The sequence below is a fragment of the Musa acuminata genome, chromosome BXJ3-4 (genome assembly GCF_036884655.1).
Source record: "Musa acuminata AAA Group cultivar baxijiao chromosome BXJ3-4, Cavendish_Baxijiao_AAA, whole genome shotgun sequence".
Classification (NCBI taxonomy): Eukaryota; Viridiplantae; Streptophyta; class Magnoliopsida; order Zingiberales; family Musaceae; genus Musa; species Musa acuminata.
This window is the reverse complement of record NC_088352.1, coordinates 38,433,616-38,452,500: the sequence shown is the minus strand read 5'-3', so window position 1 is coordinate 38,452,500 and position 18,885 is coordinate 38,433,616. Positions and strand designations below refer to the sequence as shown.

The window sequence follows — 18,885 nt, the reverse complement described above, 5'->3', positions numbered from 1 at the left end:
AACGACAAGTCCAAGAAAGTGTAGGTTTCTCATCTTACCTAACAAAAGAAGCTTTCAGGGTTTACAGCTTTCTTTCCTCTCTCTTCTCTTTAGCTCAGATCCGTCATCTTCTCTTCTCCATTTTGAGATGTCCTCATCAAAATGTTACGATGAACATTAAGCTTGATGGCCGGCACTTGATAATGCAGGAGCAAACCGAAGAAGAGAGGAGAGAAAAGACGAAGAGAGCCTCGTTTTGCTTTCATGACCAAGAGCGAGGTTGATCATCTTGAAGATGGCTATAGGTGGAGGAAGTACGGCCAGAAGGCAGTCAAGAACAGCCCTTTTCCGAGGTGTCTTTACTGCACTGATCTGCATCAAATGTTCCTGTTGAAACAACATAATCTATGTCAATATACTTGATAATGATCAATATATTTCTTTGTTCCACTTCAGAAGCTACTACCGCTGCACATCGCCGACATGCTTGGTGAAGAAGACGGTGGAGAGATCATACCAAGATCCAGCAATTGTCGTCACAACCTATGAAGGGAAACACACTCATCACAGCCCCGCACCTGCTCGAGGAAGCACACAGTCGCTTGCATCTCCACCGACGGCGTCGACAAGCTTCCGCCACCACTACCACCTGATGCACCAACCAAATCTGCATTGCTTCCTGCAATCTCCTTTCCAGGGATTTCAATTCCCTGACTGTGATCTGCTGCAAGAGATTTTACCTTCCTTCACACAGAAAAACCAACCATGATATGGCTTAGTTTGCTCTTTCTCTATGACTCCACTATCACTGTACATGAACGTTGCTAACTATAAGATGATGAGGTTATGTAGCAAGCAAAGTTTGGCTGGCCAGTCAATCTGTTTGACTTAATGAGATACAATGTGTGCTTGTTTACATGCATATAAAAGCTAATGACAGTGATTCCATCCATGGAAGGAGACCTGAGGAACTCAAGCTATGATGGCCATCAATGGTTCTTTTCCTTTTAATGTGTGTGTTGTTCAGTCGAGCCATGCATTCACACAGGCGTTTAGATATAGCCAGTTGAGTTCTAAAAGCATGGATGTCACTATTCCACGTCAACTATATATATGTAGATTGCATGATTTGGCAGCCATAGCAGAGAACAATACCATATGGCTATCTTATGGCTTGTGAACAAAGAGGAAGTCACTCAGCCAAGATAGGATGATGAAGAATGGAGAGTTGCAGAGCCCTTTGTTGTGTGTTCTGCTGCACTTCCATTGAATCAGATGAACATTTGTGTTTCAGCTCTGATCACACAGCAGGGATTCAGGGAAACAATGTCTGAATCAGATGCATATACTATTGCATGGATTTTGCAGTGAATTCATCAGAATTGTGGAGGGAACTTTGCTCAACCAAATCAGAAGAACTTGTTCTTGCTGTTGCAGTAATACCACATATGTGTTAGTGAATGAAAGTGTCCAACTCTTTATTCAAAATATATATAAACATATATCAGAATTAACAACCTATGGATTATTACAGCTTTATGAGTTCAAACATATATCACCATTTCCCTTTCTCATTAATACATCCAAAGTCAACTATATAGGTAAGTAATCTCAATAAGAATTTAGAGAATAAACAGCAACATGAAACTAAAATCATAAACTTTTTTTCTCTGCAGATTGCAACAAATATAACCTTAACATTGGAAATCTCTTGAAAAATTGAATGGAAATGAGAGAGAGAGAGAGAGAGAGAGAGAGAGAGAGATAATAACCTCAATAAAATTTGTTGGAGATCAAAAAGAACTCACCATCACAGAGAGAGAGAGAGAGAGAGAGAGAGAGAGAGAGAGAGAGAGAGAGAGATAATAACCTCAATAAAATTTGTTGGAGATCAAAAAGAACTCACCATCACAGAGAGAGAGAGAGAGAGAGAGAGAGAGAGATAATAACCTCAATAAAATTTGTTGGAGATCAAAAAGAACTCACCATCACTTTTATCTCTATTCCTTGTGCCCTATGTCATGGCTACCTTTTTGTACTTGCTACACTTGAGATCATCACCATCAGCCAGGGTGGAGAATTTTATAATCTATAACATTAAAATTGTACTCTCTGTGGCCTTGAGTTGCTTCTAAATGGTAAAAGTGAATTTAACACAAATATAAGAAATGTAGAGAGTACCACAATCAATAAGGTGAAACCTGTAAAATATTACACAACCACTTGGTTTCAGGTGACAGAAAGAGGTTATGCTTATTGTTCTTATCATATGCAGAGCATGTCTTGAGAATATGATTCTCTGCTAATGTATGGATAATTTTGTCACACAAAACTGCTGAAGGATGCAGGGAGATATCTTCATGGGAGTCTATCATACTTTGTTTGACCACAGCAAGTTGAGATTTTGGCTATGCACAAGCAGCCTAGACAAGAATGCATATCCTTGATGATGTCCTAAAATATTGCTTTTTATGTTTCATATAGTAGCAGAGAGTAGTATTTGTACATAAAAAGTGTGTATAGATGATAGCAACTCGTTTCATTTGACATGATTGTTTCACATTCTTTTTCTAATTTCTTCCTAAAAATTCACACACAATTTCTTATATGGCACTTATTGAGAATGCTAGTTCACAATTAGATACCGAAAATAATAAAACCTTTATTCCATAATCCAACATGCATCAGAAAATTAATTGTGCAATTGTAACAGTGTAGTTAAATTACAAAAAAAGATATGCCTCAAATCCATAACAACACTGGATTCACTAACACAACCTTGCAACATATAATTATCAAGAACAAGGTCTGTGAGTACCTGAAAAGGGATCAAATCTGTTTCTGGCCTCATCCATCGCAGGTTGATAATGTACCAATTTATGAATCTTATCTTAAGCTCATTACTGGCAGAGATTGCATAATTGAATAAAATCGTGGAGTTCCTGGAAACCAATACGACTTAACAATTGGAATCATTACTGTGGAATCATCAATATCTCATGCTTATCTTTGGATGCTGAGTACTTGTAGCTTCATTTCCCACCTCTGGACAGACCTATCACTCAACTTTTAGATGGATCTATTTGCCTATAAACTAAATTAGAAAAAAGGCTTGTAGCAATTGATTTAAACTTGAGTGTAGCCAGTATTTTCCACTCCATGCTGGCACATCATCATATGCTCTTGAAATGACTTTTGGATAGTGAAACAGCATGAAGAACTTGAACCAACAAGTAAAGCCCACAAATCTGAAAAGACAATAAATAGCAGCCAAATGAATCAAAAGTTGATAACCAAATGAACTATTCCATGTTTCTCTGATAGCATTACCCAGTTTGAATTTCCTTGCAAGTAAAATATGGGAGTGAAAAAAGAAAGAAGCCTAATGCAGAAAGCATCACCTCATTTTGCCAAGTTTTTACCATGGACATCTAGAATTGCAAAGCAGTCTGATTCAAGGAAATCTAGAAGAAGAAATAAAAAAGAAAACACACAATCTACATAGAGGCAATTACACCAATCTGAAACACCTAGGAACAAAGTAATCACAGGCAACCTCTGAATCCAATTTTATCCTAATTAGAGAAATTCTAATTGGGAGAATTCCCATGGAGTCGACAACAGGTAGAGAAGCACTGAGGTTGTCTAGATGTTCATGTGTAGACAGAATGGAACCAAATCCATTATATGTCCATCTGGAGATATATATAAGCAACTCACATGGGGTGTTTTGAAAGTCACTCTAGTTAAGCCAAAGCAAACATCAAGAAGCTAAAATGAAAAGAAAGGGAAGAAACACCCACTCTTATCCATTGCAGGCCACCCACTTAACATAGATTAGAAGTCTCATTAATCAAATTTGGGATGGATATCTTTAGAAATATATAATATAGGTACTTCAATTGGGGTTGAAATAAATTTAGTTACTTGGGTAATTAATCGGATTCATAAACAAATAGTCTACCTATTATCATTACTAGATGGCAACAAGTTAGGGTTTTTTAGTATCTGAATCAGTCTGATCCACTTAAGTAATATTAGGATACTCATTAATCAGGCTGGGACTAGAAATAATACAAGCAGAAAAATAGATGCAAGTTAAGATTCTTGATGGACGGGTTTGAGAACGCATCAGGTGAAATCAACAGGAACTCTACTTGCTGCCATTTTGACAATTCTCCTTCCACATCCCACATTCTTTAGATCATTTGTTATGATCCAACTAAGCCTTACATGGCCTTAAATAAGCTCAAGAATTACATGGCCTTAAATAAGCTCAAAATAATAAGAGTAAACCCATCTAACCCTCCTATAAACCAACTCAATTGTCCAATGTAGCAATAAATTAGGATGACAAAGATGAAATAAAACAGACATGGTATTGTTTGAAATGAAATAGATATATGGAACTGTCTATATTTTCTAAAAGTTACATATAAATACAAGCAGAATGCATGTTAGAAATATGACTCCAGTGGATTCATGTCTTATCAAGTTAAGTAGAGTGTAGATAGTCCTTCCTACGTAGACCCTTTAATCAAAGATTTGCTTTGAAACTACTTTTCATTCTTGAGGCAACAAATCTATTTGTCTAATAATTTGAATAAAAAAAAATTTTAACCTTCTAGCTCATAATTTTTAAAACCACGTTATCATTCTCATCTAATCACCATCACTTGACATAATTGTTAAGAGTTATTAGTCCAATTAGATAAGGAGTAGAAATCAAACTGTATAAGAGCAAGCCTAGTTTATTTTATATACCAATCCAATTTAGCATCATCTTCAAATGTGAGACTAAAAACTTTAAGTCTGCAGATAAGTCAAATTATTCATAAGCAGTCCAATGTTTGGCTCACTAAAGGTTTACTCGACTAGTTTATTAATGCTAATGAATCAAGTTTGAGTTTAGGTTAATTTTTGATTTTTCAAATGAGTCAAGCTTGAACATGATAAAACTTGACTCGTCAAAACGAGCTAACTCATTGATAATAAACTTGCATACAAGTTCATTTGTATAGTAGAAACTCGTTTACAAGTTCACAAATAATTGATATATCCATATAATTACTATTTAATTATTATAAATCAATGATAATACATGTATTTAGAAATGCATAATTATTAATTTAACCACAAATTTTCAAATGAATTGTATTTTTTTCTTGCATAGATCAATTAAGGTTGAATTGGAGCTTTACTAATTTCATGTATGGGCTTGAATTCGAGCTCAACCTGCTCAGTAAGATAAACAAACTACTGAGTTCTTGAGTTTGAATTAAGAATGAACTAGCAAAATATGTGATGAAACTAATGTCAAGTCAGAGTTTGAACAATCTAAAATATATTAAGATCAGTATGAGCAGAGCCAAACTCAGCTTGACTCGGCCCATTTGCAACCTTAATAAGGCATCATATTTACTGCTCTACATACTAAGGTATCATTTGGATGTTACATGAGCCAAATAATATACATAGACTTCAGACTTCCACAAAAAGTTGATACAGTAATGAATCATTCTGAATTATGGCATTTCAAGGATTTCAAACCTTGCAGTAATGCTTTGCACACATCAACATATCTTCAATTCAAGAAGAGGTGATTCTGAGAGGGCTAAGAGGAATATTTAGACTTTTCAAATGGTTGCACAGTACTGTTGCAAAGTGCCTTTAGTTCAGAAGTTTCCAACAAAAAATAAATAAATAAGATGATGCTGATGCTATTGCCAGTTGCTCTGGACCTGGAGATTCTTTTTGTCTTGCAAGTATCAGAATCTAGAATTGCCTAGGGACTTCATGCCATCTGAAACAGTAAAGCATCATATCTTGGCTAACTTTCTTTCCCTACTTTTGTCATGCATCTAGAGAATTGAAGGCTGATCTAAAGTATTCTTGTAGAAGTCTTGAAAGTCAATCACTTAAGTAAATAAGATACCAACTGATGAGAATATGATCTAGTGAATTCTCTGTGATTATGGACATTAGGTAAGATATAGATTCTTGCTATTAGCTGGAATCTGTATCTAAGAACCACATTGTTGCAGTACAGATTCTTAAAAATCTTGTCAGTCTTTTGGTCAGCAGAGAAGCAATTCTTAGCTGAGGCCAATCTCTTGAGGATCTTAACATTTCACATCTATCAGGAAAGTATCTTTCATTTTTGTCCACAATCCTGCTAAGATTCTGTTGGATCAGAGTTCTGTTCCAGTCACCTGGTGACAGTGGAAGCTGAAAATTGATAAGCTTGACTGTTGCATTTCAAAGTCTCAGGACAAGAATCACAGCTTTCAAGTTTACAATATTGATAGAAAGTCCCATTTTTTATCCAAATTAGTCTTCTTCCTATACGGACAAAAGACTTCATGTTGTCTTTCAAAAGGAACTTCTCAATGATTTACCTCTGTGAAAGGTTATTTAATATGTTCTAATGAGAATTGAACTTTTGTTTTTTACATGCCTATCCACTTTCTTACAGAAAACACAGTACATTGCTGATCAAGTTCTATCTTTGAAGCCTCTTGATATGTACTTGGCATTCTAAAGGAGACTGTCATACTTGTGATATTGACATATTGTTTCTGTATTATGACAAATCCTCTGAGTCTGAAAGGAAGATAATTATGCAAAATTTTATGTGATAAGCCCAATGATGTATGTGATACACTTTAACAATGACACTTCAAATACTTGACTAACTGCCCCCTGATCATCCAGAACTATATCAATCACTAGGCAATGATCAAGAAAATATAAAGATCATTCTTTGCTAATCCTTTTGCTACAATCAAGTACTTGGGTTGATACAGCTGATCAAATAATGGCTAAAAGTAATTTGGCTTGTAAGATCGGACAACATTACACTCAACCAACATTAAACTCTGTATCATATGATCTAATATCACAGTGACTGAAAGGTAACTTTCTAACTAAATACTTGATGATAACAAGTCAAAAGGAAAAAGAAAGAGCAGAGATAACTTCACTTCCAGTACAACCGGCATGCCAGATACCCATGGGAACATCGTACACTTCCTGTCCTACTGGGTCTTTGACCTCTTGAACCATGGAAGAGCTGCTCTGTTGCATCTTAAGCAATTGCAAACATGCAACAGAACACCAACTTGCAGTGGTCAAGAATCAAAAACTTTCTATCTGTCAAATGTTGATGCCCCCCAATGGCAACTTACTGGAAAGAGGAATCTGGAAATGCAACATCTATCAAAAGATAATATTACATTTTGCAAAAATATGCATGAATTATCTCAACCTCAAATTCATCTTTGAGCTCTTTTCTTACCAATTCTTTACTTGCCATTGTTTAGAGGAAAAATATTGCAGCTAAATTAGCCATTCATTTGTTTATATGCATCAACTTAGGAGGGGTGGATTATGTGCATGGTTCATTAAATGTTGGTGAATAATGAATGCACTCTCCTCATCTTTCCGGACCATATTTGGAGAGATAATAAAATAACTAAGAATTATGGTTTTATTGTTGTTGTTGTTGTTGAATAAAATAACTAAGAATTAGTAGTAGAAGAGTATCACAGTAAAAGATTGCAAGTCATATTGCCCTATCCTTACATCAACTGAAGAGGCTTTTCCCATAAAAGGAACTGCTAACTAGGTATTATTCACTTCCTATGGTAGTGGAAAGTTCAATTTATCAGCAGAATCTTGTGATCCCATGAAAGTTCATAATCCAAATCCATTTAAATTATTAGTTAACTAATCACCACATAGTTTGCCCCCTCCTAGTATGGGAAACAAACAAGAAGCAGGAGGTTATGACATCAACAAAACCAGAATGAATTTTCTGTTGCCATGATTGGTACCATGTATTAAGAAAAGATGTTAGTTGGTGTGTTGTTTATTATAATATTTTATTAGTTACATGTACTTGATATCACTTCTTTCTCTGCTTGCACATCCATGTAAACCTGGAGCTTGGCAGTATGAAGATGGTTCCATGTACAATACTGAAAGATATATTTGAACATGTCTATAGAGAGGGATAACATGATCTGCTACTCCTCCCCAACACAATCTTTGTATTCTATCCCACATTACAATAAATGCAGTGATCATACATCCTTATTCTTTTTATTAATCATTTCGGGAGCATTATTCTCCAACTGACTCCACCACAAAACTCTTCTACCCTTACACCCTCCTTAGTTATAAATACCACCCAGGAGCAACTTCCTTCCCACATCACCTGCACAAACTTGTGGTAGTGAGCTTAGAGCAAAACAAGACTCCTTTCCCTCCCAACACCAATTGAAGTTAATCATATTCTTCTTGTTTCAGTAGTCTATAGAGCACATATCCCAAGAAATGACAACCAGTTCAGTGAGCTCATCCTGGACTGCGAAGCAGAACAAGATGTTTGAGAATGCCCTTGCAGTGTATGATAAGGACACACCAGAACGCTGGCACAACGTTGCTCGTGCCGTGGGAGGAAAGACCGTTGAGGAAGTGAAGCGCCACTATGAGCTGCTTGTTGCGGACATCAGGCGCATTGAGAAGGGCCACATGCCTTATGCCAGCTACCTGTCATCTGGCCGCAGGGGTATCCTATCTCTCTTGCCTATCATTCATTGCTCCTCTCTGCATTATTGCCCTTCTCTTATGCTTACATACTTGATCTTGAACTGTCTTCCAATGCACCTAATTCGAGCTACTGGATTCCCAAGCAACAGGGTAATCTAGGCTTCAATAGAAAGGCCTTTTAATCTCTATTTTGCTGTTGAAACTTACGTAGTTCATGTAGTGCTGTTGTCGTGCTTCAAAAGGAATAGGAGTATTTTGTTATCTCTCTCTTCTTTTTCATATGCTTTGTTGATAGTGGATATGTTTGCACGAAATCATTAGATATAAAACCTGACAGTTCTGTGAACCTTTTTTTTTGTTTTGGCAGGTTGAAGTATCTGCAGCTTGAAGTCAATAAGGCATGCAAGAATGAACTCTCCTTTTGCAGATCCACCGAGAAGAAACCAATACTCTAAAGGCTCTAAGATAATCAGGCTATCACTGATCTTTAGCATCCTCAATTCTCTATATCTTCTTAGTCATCATGCCTTTCTCCTTTCATTGGATCATCAGCTGTAAGTAAATGTTTATATAGAAGACTTGTTTGCAGCTAGCTGCCTAGTCTTGTACCCGGTGTACTCATTCCCTAACATGCCTCCAGAGTTATGTTGTCTTCTTTTGAGAAAAGGAGCAAAAACTGTTATATGCATCCACGTATCACGACTCGTCGCGAATATTAAAGCTCTTAATTTTGTGACTTGTGCATCACTTTTACACATTATTTAGTTCACATACCAATGGCTAATCTTTTAGACAGATTAATATCAAGATACCAAATTTTGTTATCACTGACATAAGGATATTGAGATGGATGTGTATGGCTACTAGAATAGATAGTATAAGAAACATTTACATCTCTAGGCATAGTTTTGGTGATTCAGTCAAAAGATAAAAATTGAGAAAATTGTTTATAATTTAATATGTATGCACAATAAAAATGTGATAAGTCAATTAGGATTAGCGGTGCAAGAAGACATAGAGGAAGAAGAGAGAGCAAGACTAGAAAATTTTGTTGGTGAAAATTAGAAGAAATCTGATTGCTCTTATTTTAGATAGTGATGTTGTCCTTAACAGAGCTTAATGGAGGGAAAAGATCTGCATAGGAACTCCAAAGAGTAAGGATATTATTGTTTCTTCCTCTTGATTTTGTTGTCTAAATATCACGATACACTTATGCCATAGATACTGAATAGCATCATGGGAGGATAAAAGGAAAAATTGTGTCAATTAATCTTGCTCAGAAAATATAGTAGGAATTGGAACTCGTCAAAAATTTTGTTTTTGATTTTCCACCACGTTATGACACCTCAGGTTGTAATGCAGATGAACATGTGATGATCCAATACATGTGGATATGATCAGAAATGATTTTGCAATGGATGTGCAATAATCCAAGCTAAAGATGATCAAGTTTGCTATAGCTTGGGACTCGTAGGATGATAGACAATAACCCAATAGCGTCACTGGATAAATTTTCTTCCACCAAGTGCCAACGAGTTTGAACATGAAAGTATGAAGTTCGATGGCAAAAGATCGAACAGCTTATAGGCTAATCTAGTACTTGCAAAAAATTCTCTAGATAATAAGCAGATACATTTGGACATGAGATGAAACACAAATTCGATAGAAGGAAGAACAAAGCGCAGACAGCAGCTCAACTCATTCCATAGAAGAAAGAAGATTAAACAGCGATTTCAAATAAGCCAGCTTCAGAAAGAAGAGGAACGAAGTACCATTAGGCATGCTGCAGTTCATCCAAGTCCGGGAAGATGTGGCTACTGCAATGTGCCTATTCTCGAAGCAGGCACATTGGGTGGTCTTGCTGCTTGGGTGCCGGACGAAGCCGTGGTTGCTGTGCCCTTGTACTCGACCAGGCGCCACATAGACCAGCACCCAACGGATCGATAGGATCTCCAACGATCACCGGTCTGCTGCATCTGTGACGGCTACGGGACCACGACGTAAGACATCTGCGTTCCCTCGCAGATGCAAAGGTCGCCGACGAGCAGCACCTCCGATGACATTGATGATGATTTTGATGTCATCATTTTGGAAAATGAGACCAATAATAATAATAATAATAATAATAATAATAAAGTGCGTGAATTCTCTTTCCCTTATTACTATTTAGAATCTTATTTTAAAAAATTATAATATTTCTAAAATATTCTTTTAGGAATAGACGTAAATGTCCTCACATTACTTCCTTTTTTCTCTACTCTTAATCGCGAGCGGCGAGGGATTACTCTTCTTCTTCCTCTCGTTTCAACTTATAGATCGATCTACCAGTCAACTGTGAGCTCACTGCAAGTAACGTCTTTCCATAGACGCCGACCTCTTCCTCTTCTCTCTCTTCGCTTTCAACAAAAAATAGTCTGTGCTTACACCGAAATATGGCATTGTCTTGTTGAACACAGTGAAGACTGGAATCCAACAAAACCGAGTCTTGTGTTCTTACTCCTAAAAATGGGATCTTTATTACTTCCAAAGCATAACTCGTCCACCAGCCTTCTCCTCTTTCTCTTGCTATTTCATTTCCTTTCCCTCTTCATCTCCTCGGACGCCCAACAGTTGGTCCCCTCCCAATCCAAGACGCTCCTCCCCCTCCTCGAGTATCCGTCGGCCCTAGTCCTGCACCACCGCTTTGTTCTCCCCGCCCCATTCCCTCTCCCTCTCTATCGCTTGCTCCGGTGATCGCATTGTCGAGCGCGTCATCATCGGAGACCGCCCCGCCTCCCCTGGTGCTCGTACGGCTTGTCCCCGGCCTTCTCCTCGGACTCCCTTTTTACCACCATGTCGCGACTTCCGAGCCTGACCATCTCCCTCCTCCCCCTCGGCCTCCAGGGCCCGCACCCCGTGAAGCTGGATCACTGCCCCTCGCTCAGAAATCCCATCTTGAGCACGGACTACTTCACCGGGACGATCCCTATAAAATATATGAGATAATTATAATTAGTGATATGCGTTTAATAAAATTATAAATAAAAATATAGTTTTTTAATGAATCTTTCTTAGTATTATAAATGTAAAAAAATAATACATAATTGCCTACGCAAATTCAATCCTAATATCTAAAATTATAGGATAGAATGGGTTTTATTTTTCCTGTCTGACTTTATTTTCTCTCCAAAATTATAGGATACACCTCTCTATAGTAAATTATATAGTAAATATAATTATAGTAAATTAGATACTATATAGTAAATTATAGTAAATATAATTTACTATATATTTATTATAGTTAAACTTTTATTACTGTTTAACACATTTATGGACGAAAATGAAACTTTACATGCTTGTGCATTTAATTCCTTCAAAAAAATAAATAAATAAATAAAAAAATATATATTTATAAAAAATTAATTATAATTTTTTAAAGAATAAAATATAAAATTATATTTAAGAGTATAAACATGTGCAGATGGTAGATACTATGATTAAAGGATGTGACCAATGAATATTATTATTAAAGATAATATTATAATTATAATTAGTGATATGGGTTTAATAAAATTATAAATAAAGAGATAATTTTTTTATGAATCTTTCTTAATATTATAAATATAAATAATTAATAAATAATTACCGACCTAAATCCAATCCCAATATCTAAATTATAAGATACCGCAGGTTCGGTTTTTCTTGTCTGATTTCTCTTCTCTATCAAATCTGACACATCTCTTCTCCCACTTGTCCTTCGGCCCTTTTCTCGCTATCTCCAACTCTTCTGTCTCTCGTCCTCGCTCGCTCGCTCGCTTTCCGTTTGTCGACCTCTTCTTCTCCCTCTTAGGCAGTCATAGGAAACCAGAGGGAGGTAGAGAGAGAGGACGAGAAGAAGAGGCTCGCAAGATGAGCTTTAGAGGGGAGGAGAGCGGGAGCGAGGATGGGCGAGGGGACCTCAGGAAGCCGTTCCTGCACACGGGGAGCTGGTACCGGATGGGCATGGGCATGGGGTCGCGGCAATCCAGCCTCTTGGCCTCCTCCGCCTCCGTCATCCGCGACTCCTCTATCTCCGCCGTCCTCTGCACGCTCATCGTCGCCCTCGGCCCAATCCAATTCGGCTTCACCGGTGGATTCTCCTCCCCCACCCAAGACGACATCATAGCCGACCTCGGCCTCTCCCTGTCCGAGGTTCGATAAGCCCACGCCTCCTTGATCTAACCCCCATTCCTCCTACTTGTTCTTCGAGTTCTTCTTTGGTGCGACGATTGTTGGAACACTTGACGTGATGACGATTTGAGTTGGTGGCGCAGTTCTCGATCTTTGGCTCTCTGTCCAACGTCGGAGCCATGGTGGGCGCCATCGCCAGCGGCCAACTTGCGGAGTACATCGGGCGCAAAGGCGTGAGTCAGATCTGACCTTTTTGTTGTTCCCTTGTTGCTGATCGCATCGAGACTCGATCTTGATGTGTGTTTGACCCTGATGCTTGGTCTTCACAGTCGCTGATGATCGCTTCCATTCCTAACATCATTGGCTGGCTGGCGATTTCCTTTGCCAAAGTGAGTTCTTTTGGGTTTCATCTCCAAGCTTTTCCTCCTATCCCGAGAATTTTCTTGTTGTTTTCCTCCCTAATTTTCTGCCTTTGGATTGTGTTCTTGAAGGACTCTTCATTCTTGTATATGGGTCGGTTGTTGGAAGGATTCGGCGTCGGAGTGATCTCCTATACAGTTTGTTACCATCCTTATGCAAGACTTTGATGCAATTCATTACAAGTTTATGTGCTTGGGCTCTTTCTATTAATTAGTGTCTTCATCAGGTGCCTGTCTATATAGCAGAGATAGCTCCACAGAACTTGAGGGGGGCACTTGGCTCTGTGAATCAGGTTAATTCGTGTTTCTAAGCTTCTCATCCTTCCTGGTTGCAGATCACACCCCTTGAATTAAGCTTCTTTTTGCGTCGTATTAACATCATCTGATTCTGGCTTCCTTCTTGGTGTAGCTTTCTGTGACTATCGGCATTTTGCTAGCTTATCTGTTGGGCATGTTTGTTCCGTGGAGACTTCTTGCAGTAATTGGTAACAGTCTTGAGTTTCTTGACCTGAAAATCTTGTTTTTCACGCTGTATTTTTTCTTTAATTTGTTGTTATTTGCTTCACATTTACCTTCTTTTCTGTAATGCAATGTCATCAAATGGCATATTCTATGAGTTCTACAGATCCTGGATTTTAGTGAAAAATCACTTTAATGTGCCATATTTTTTCCAGGAATCTTGCCATGCACAATCCTCATACCTGGTCTGTTCTTTATCCCGGAATCTCCGAGGTGGCTGGTAAGGTTCATAAGATACTTGGCCAATCAAACAATAAGCCAAACTTGTATATTGAGATTTGTTTTCCTTTTTTCCCTTTTATGCAGGCAAAAATGGGCATGATGGAAGATTTTGAAGCTTCCCTACAAGTTCTGAGAGGATTTGATGCTGACATCACTGTAGAAGTGAATGAAATCAAGGTATGGGCTTCTACAGCTCCCATCTTTTGCAGTGCAAAAAATTTGGTAAATGCAAATATGTTGATCTGTTTGATCTTTTTCTCAGAGTAAAAGTTTGAGATCATCTGAAATTGAAGAGGGTCTCTGTTTCATGTTGCCACACATGAAGTCTTCTTTGTTTTTTGCAGAGATCAGTGGCATCATCCACCAGAAGGACAGCAATCCGATTCTCACAACTGAGACAAAGAAGATACAAACTTCCTCTTATGGTGAAGTAGTATAAAGAAAGTTGGTCTTTCTTCTGTCAGAAAAGCAGCCACGCTATTCTCATCTGAATTATATGTAATACCCACAGATAGGCATTGGTCTACTTGTACTACAGCAGCTAAGTGGAATCAATGGCATCCTTTTTTATGCCAGCAACATTTTCAAAGCGGCTGGTAAATTTTTGAACAATTGAAAATTTGAAATGGTATCATTCCTTATAACCATGTTGTGATTTTGTGTTCTCCTTTTATCACGCTATGCTTGTTGATTTGCCTTCCACCACACTTTAGTTGTGATATATTGTTGAACAATTGTACTTTTCTATAACAGTAGATTTTCTACTTTTAACTTCCAAAATTCCAATTAGACCTACTGGTCTATTCAACTTTGGACCATAATTTGTCACATCTGTTTTGCAAGAGTTCTTAATGTGCATATATGGTTATTTATGAATGTGGATCGATACATGTTTATGTCATATGCACCTAACTGTACGCCTTAGCCACTGTCGAATATGATAAAGATGCTCAAATTTGATTTTTTTGTTTTTCCAATCTTAAACAGGGCTTACCAATGGTAACCTGGCCACTTGTGGTCTTGGAGCAATTCAGGTAGTCATCTTGATTCTTGTTTCAAAATGTTATTTTTGTCTTTCTAAAATTTCATTTGGTCAATCCTCTCCTTACACTAAATTTCATCAAATGTCATTCAGGTTGTTGCTACTGGAGTTACCACTTGGTTACTGGATAGAGCTGGTCGAAGAATTCTTCTTATAGTGAGCTTTAGCAATATTGTTTTCCTTCTTCACTCTGGTATTTTATAATAATTAGCAAATAAATTTAAAAAATGATCCTTGATTGCAGATCTCCGCTGCAGGAATGACTTCAAGTCTTCTGCTAGTTTCAGTTGCATTTTTTCTGGAGGTCAGTCTGGCAGTAGTCTGTTTCCTAGGCTTTTACAACATGATTACTATCCTATGACACACCTTATTACAGTTTGTACTGATGAAAAAAATTATCATCATCCTTTTTAATATGATCAGCAGTTCTTTATTGTCACTTATGAAGGCCTTTTCACTGCTCAAAATTGTTTAATGATTTGTACTATTTTGCAATTTACTGGAGACAGGGTGTCTTTCCTGAAGAATCTCATTCTTATTATATAATGAGCATACTCTCATTGGTTGGACTTGTGGTATGTAATGTCAATCATGAACTTGCAGTTCTGTAGGAGTATCCATTCTCTTCAAAGCATTAAGCTATTTATGTTCCTTTAGGCTTTTGTCATTGCCTTCTCTTTTGGGTTGGGAGCAATTCCATGGATCATTATGTCCGAGGTACGTAAAAGTTTATTGTACTTATTTTAATTCAGCAAAAGATTGGTGCAAGTTTCAAATGTCCCTGATGAGTAGATAAGGGACAATTCTTCTTAGTGCTCTTATATGGAAGTGCATTTAGAAAAAGCCTATTAACATCATTTGTGATCATTCATCAATCATTGAAGAAAAGTGAAAAGATGCAAATGGCAATCTAACATATTTGTAACTTTGGATATATAAGGATACTTTAGTGATGACCATTAGTTTACATCTTCATCCTATGATATCTTTTAGTAAGCAAAGCTAAGTTGTAAAAACAACGCTGGTAGTTCTCGGGTTTTGAACACTGTTTTTCCAATGTAGTTGGCAAATCCTTCCTATATATGTGTATATTATTCATTGTTCTTATGTTCATGTTGGAGATCCATTTGGTTGAACAGTTATTAGTTTTGTGCAACTTGATTATTTTAGCAAAAAAGGTTCCTGCTTCTGTAAAAGTAGATATCTTGTGAATTCAGAGTTAGAATTTTGTTTGTGCAAGAGTCCCATGATTTTTTTCCTCTCAAAATTAGCCAATCATAAACAAAAGAATTTTAGTCCAGTAAGTCTAGCGCCAAATTAATGAAAAATTATTGCTTGTCTAAGCTCGGACTTCCCTTCTCATGAGATTTACAAATATCTTACTCTTGTAGAAGGCTAAGCTCGGATCAATGGATAAAAACAAGCAAAGTTTAGTCCAATTTAGTTACTTTTCTGCTACTGTATAGGATAACAGATAAGTGATTCTGAACAAACTGATGGCTAAGGAAATTTAGAGATTCCTCTTCCTTGAAACATGGAGAACAATAATGTGAAGTATTTGGTAGCAAGAAGACACAATTTTGACTTGTGGATTTGATTAAAAAAAGAAAATTACAAATAATAAACTAAATTCAGCAATGATTTTATTTAATAATAACTGCACTATTCAGAATACTACATAAATGTAAGAATTGAAATATCAAACAAACATCTTGATTTGATTAAATAGCTATTCATCCCATTCACCAGCTGAATAAATAATTGAGAGGTGATAGAACCTAGAAGCAAACTTTTAGCTGGCATAATAAAAAATTAGGAACATGGAACCAATATGGATTACAATCACAAGAGGCATGTGATTGTTGTAATGAAGAGTAAAGATAAAAATAAAAGGAGTGAGGAAGATTATAAGTAGAGGATAATGCGGAAATAATTTAGCAGCCAATTCTTGCTCAAAGTCTTAGAAGTCCCTTATTCTCACAAAGTAATTTGTTGATATTGTTTCCCAAAACACTCGTTGCTTTTCCCTTTTTGTTGCTTTTTCTGGTTCAAGTTGGAAATGAATCTATAGAGAAACTCCAACGATAAGAATTATAATTTTGTTTGTGCAAGAGGCCCATGATTTTTTTCCTCTCGAAATTAGGCAATCATAAACAAAAGAATTTTAGTCCAATAAGTATGGGACTAGCCTTATATTAAGCATGGATTAAGTTTTTTGATAGTGTCTTTACCAAAACACAGAATATGTTCTGATTTTCAGGGGTTTTGCCCTGTAGTGTTCAAGCTTAGGCCATGACAAATATGATATCAAAGTAATAACTGACATTGTGTATAGGCCAATTGGAGCTACTATGCATTATGACTAACCTTCGATCTAGCAAAGATAGGCCTCATCAATGGTAGCAGCAATTTGGTGGGCGATGGCATCTCTAGGACCTCACATTACTAAGTGCTCAGAATTTTGTTGATCCAGTGACACTAGTGGGCCCGCTGAAGATTTCACGTATTTGATGAAAATTTTGATACCCAAGAATAGTCCCATATTGAGCACAGGATAAGTTTCTTGATAGTATATAAATCATTACCAAGATCCAGAGCCTTTTTGAAAGGCTTGACCCATGTGGTTTTTGCGCTCAGGTCATAAAAATGGAAAATCAGTAAAAGTTAAAATAACAAGCTATAATAGAATTATTGTTCAGAGGCCTCTTGTGAAAATTGACATATTCTGTTGGTAATCCAATTGCCAGCCTTTGATATGAACTGAGTAATATTTTACATTTTCAAGGAAGCTCAAATCAAACTACAGCCCTACTGAGTTTTGGCTGATTATAGTAAAAAAAATAACAAATGGAATTGGTAATCTAATTGCCAGCCTTTCTTGAGAAAGATTTTATATTATATGTCTAATCAAGACCCTACTAGGTTGTCGGCAGAGTGATGAGTAAACCTGATACTGTTTTTGCCATTAACAAATCAACTTCTGATATCAATTCCATTTATGTGCAGTTTACTCTTTAATATCTATGAAAATATTATGTTCACTTTTTGGCTCTCACAACCCTCTTCCACTGTTACATCTATTGAAAAATTTCATATCCTTACTCCAAACTGTGCTATCTATATGGAATTGTTGGATTGGTGAGCCTAGTTGACAATTTAAAGTATTCATCTTCTTAAAGCTCATATATTTGATGATGTAATACAGATACTTCCCGTCAATATTAAGAGCCTTGCTGGTAGTGTAGCAACACTTGCCAACTGGTTGACGTCATTTGCAATAACAATGACCGCAAACTTACTTTTGAACTGGAGCACTGGAGGTTGAAATGTCTCTCAATATACTAATGTAGTCGTCTATTATATTTTATGTATGTACCTATCCTTTGTTGCCTCTAATATAATTCTTTATCTTCACCAGGTACCTTTGCCATCTACACAGTAGTCAGTGTTTTAACACTTTTGTTTGTCATAACATGGGTGCCCGAGACCAAGGGAAGAACTCTTGAGGAAATACAGTGGTCTTTCCGATAAGGTCTCTAATATTTATCTTATGTGGCATACTATGGTAGAGAAAACAACATACTGTCCATTCATCAGCATTGCTGGGAAAAATTTTTAGCATGTTCAGCTGAGGGCAAGATCTGCTTGGAGAGATTCAAGCCCCCAGAAATTGGTTATTGAGGCATTTAGCAGTACAATTTTTCTCTGTAATGTTATACATATTATAAGCTGTTTGTTGTTCAGCAAGTTCACAAGTCAATTCAACAGTAATAGGACTTTTGTTTGCAATGTGACTGCATTGCACCAGAATTTAAATTATTCTTTTCCATATGGAAAGACATTATATTTGAATAATGAAAAGTCTGAACTTGATCATTTCCGGGTAGTAAAATCCAGTTTCAGTCATCAGAACGATGAAAATATTATTTTGCTTGAGTGCAGATAGTAATTCGTCTGACAAAAAAATAGTGGAATGAAGAGATCACCAAGAAAAGGATTAAT

At 36.9% G+C, this 18,885-nt stretch overlaps 2 protein-coding genes and 1 long non-coding RNA gene across 3 annotated transcripts in view; 2 read left to right on the top strand and 1 right to left on the bottom strand.

Moving 5' to 3' along the window:
- The window catches only part of LOC135636208 (WRKY transcription factor 28-like), a 1,638-nt gene extending 808 nt beyond the window's left edge, over window positions 1-830 (top strand). Inside the window, exons 1-3 of the mRNA XM_065147830.1 lie at window positions 1-20; window positions 189-332; window positions 436-830. The exon at window positions 1-20 is cut by the window's left edge and continues 808 nt beyond it. Coding sequence (XP_065003902.1) covers window positions 1-20; window positions 189-332; window positions 436-748 — 477 coding nt within the window. The 3' untranslated portion in view covers window positions 749-830. The remainder of the gene's footprint in view (window positions 21-188; window positions 333-435) is intronic.
- Window positions 831-968: 138 nt separating this feature from the next.
- Window positions 969-11,105, bottom strand: LOC135636209 (uncharacterized). Its single transcript, XR_010495839.1, has 3 exons — window positions 10,305-11,105; window positions 2,798-3,227; window positions 969-1,407 (listed from the first exon to the last, which is right to left on the bottom strand). It is a non-coding gene; the product is annotated as an uncharacterized LOC135636209 (long non-coding RNA).
- A 1,118-nt stretch (window positions 11,106-12,223) lies between these two features.
- Window positions 12,224-18,759, top strand: LOC135637151 (sugar transporter ERD6-like 4). Its single transcript, XM_065149626.1, has 17 exons — window positions 12,224-12,702; window positions 12,825-12,914; window positions 13,011-13,070; window positions 13,173-13,238; window positions 13,328-13,393; window positions 13,510-13,585; window positions 13,775-13,839; window positions 13,926-14,018; window positions 14,186-14,266; window positions 14,353-14,437; window positions 14,829-14,875; window positions 14,977-15,039; window positions 15,128-15,187; window positions 15,393-15,458; window positions 15,541-15,600; window positions 18,089-18,203; window positions 18,302-18,759. Exons 1-17 carry the CDS (start codon window positions 12,421-12,423, stop codon window positions 18,412-18,414), a joined length of 1,488 nt encoding a protein of 495 aa, XP_065005698.1. The 5' UTR covers window positions 12,224-12,420; the 3' UTR covers window positions 18,415-18,759.
- Window positions 18,760-18,885: the final 126 nt, after the last annotated feature.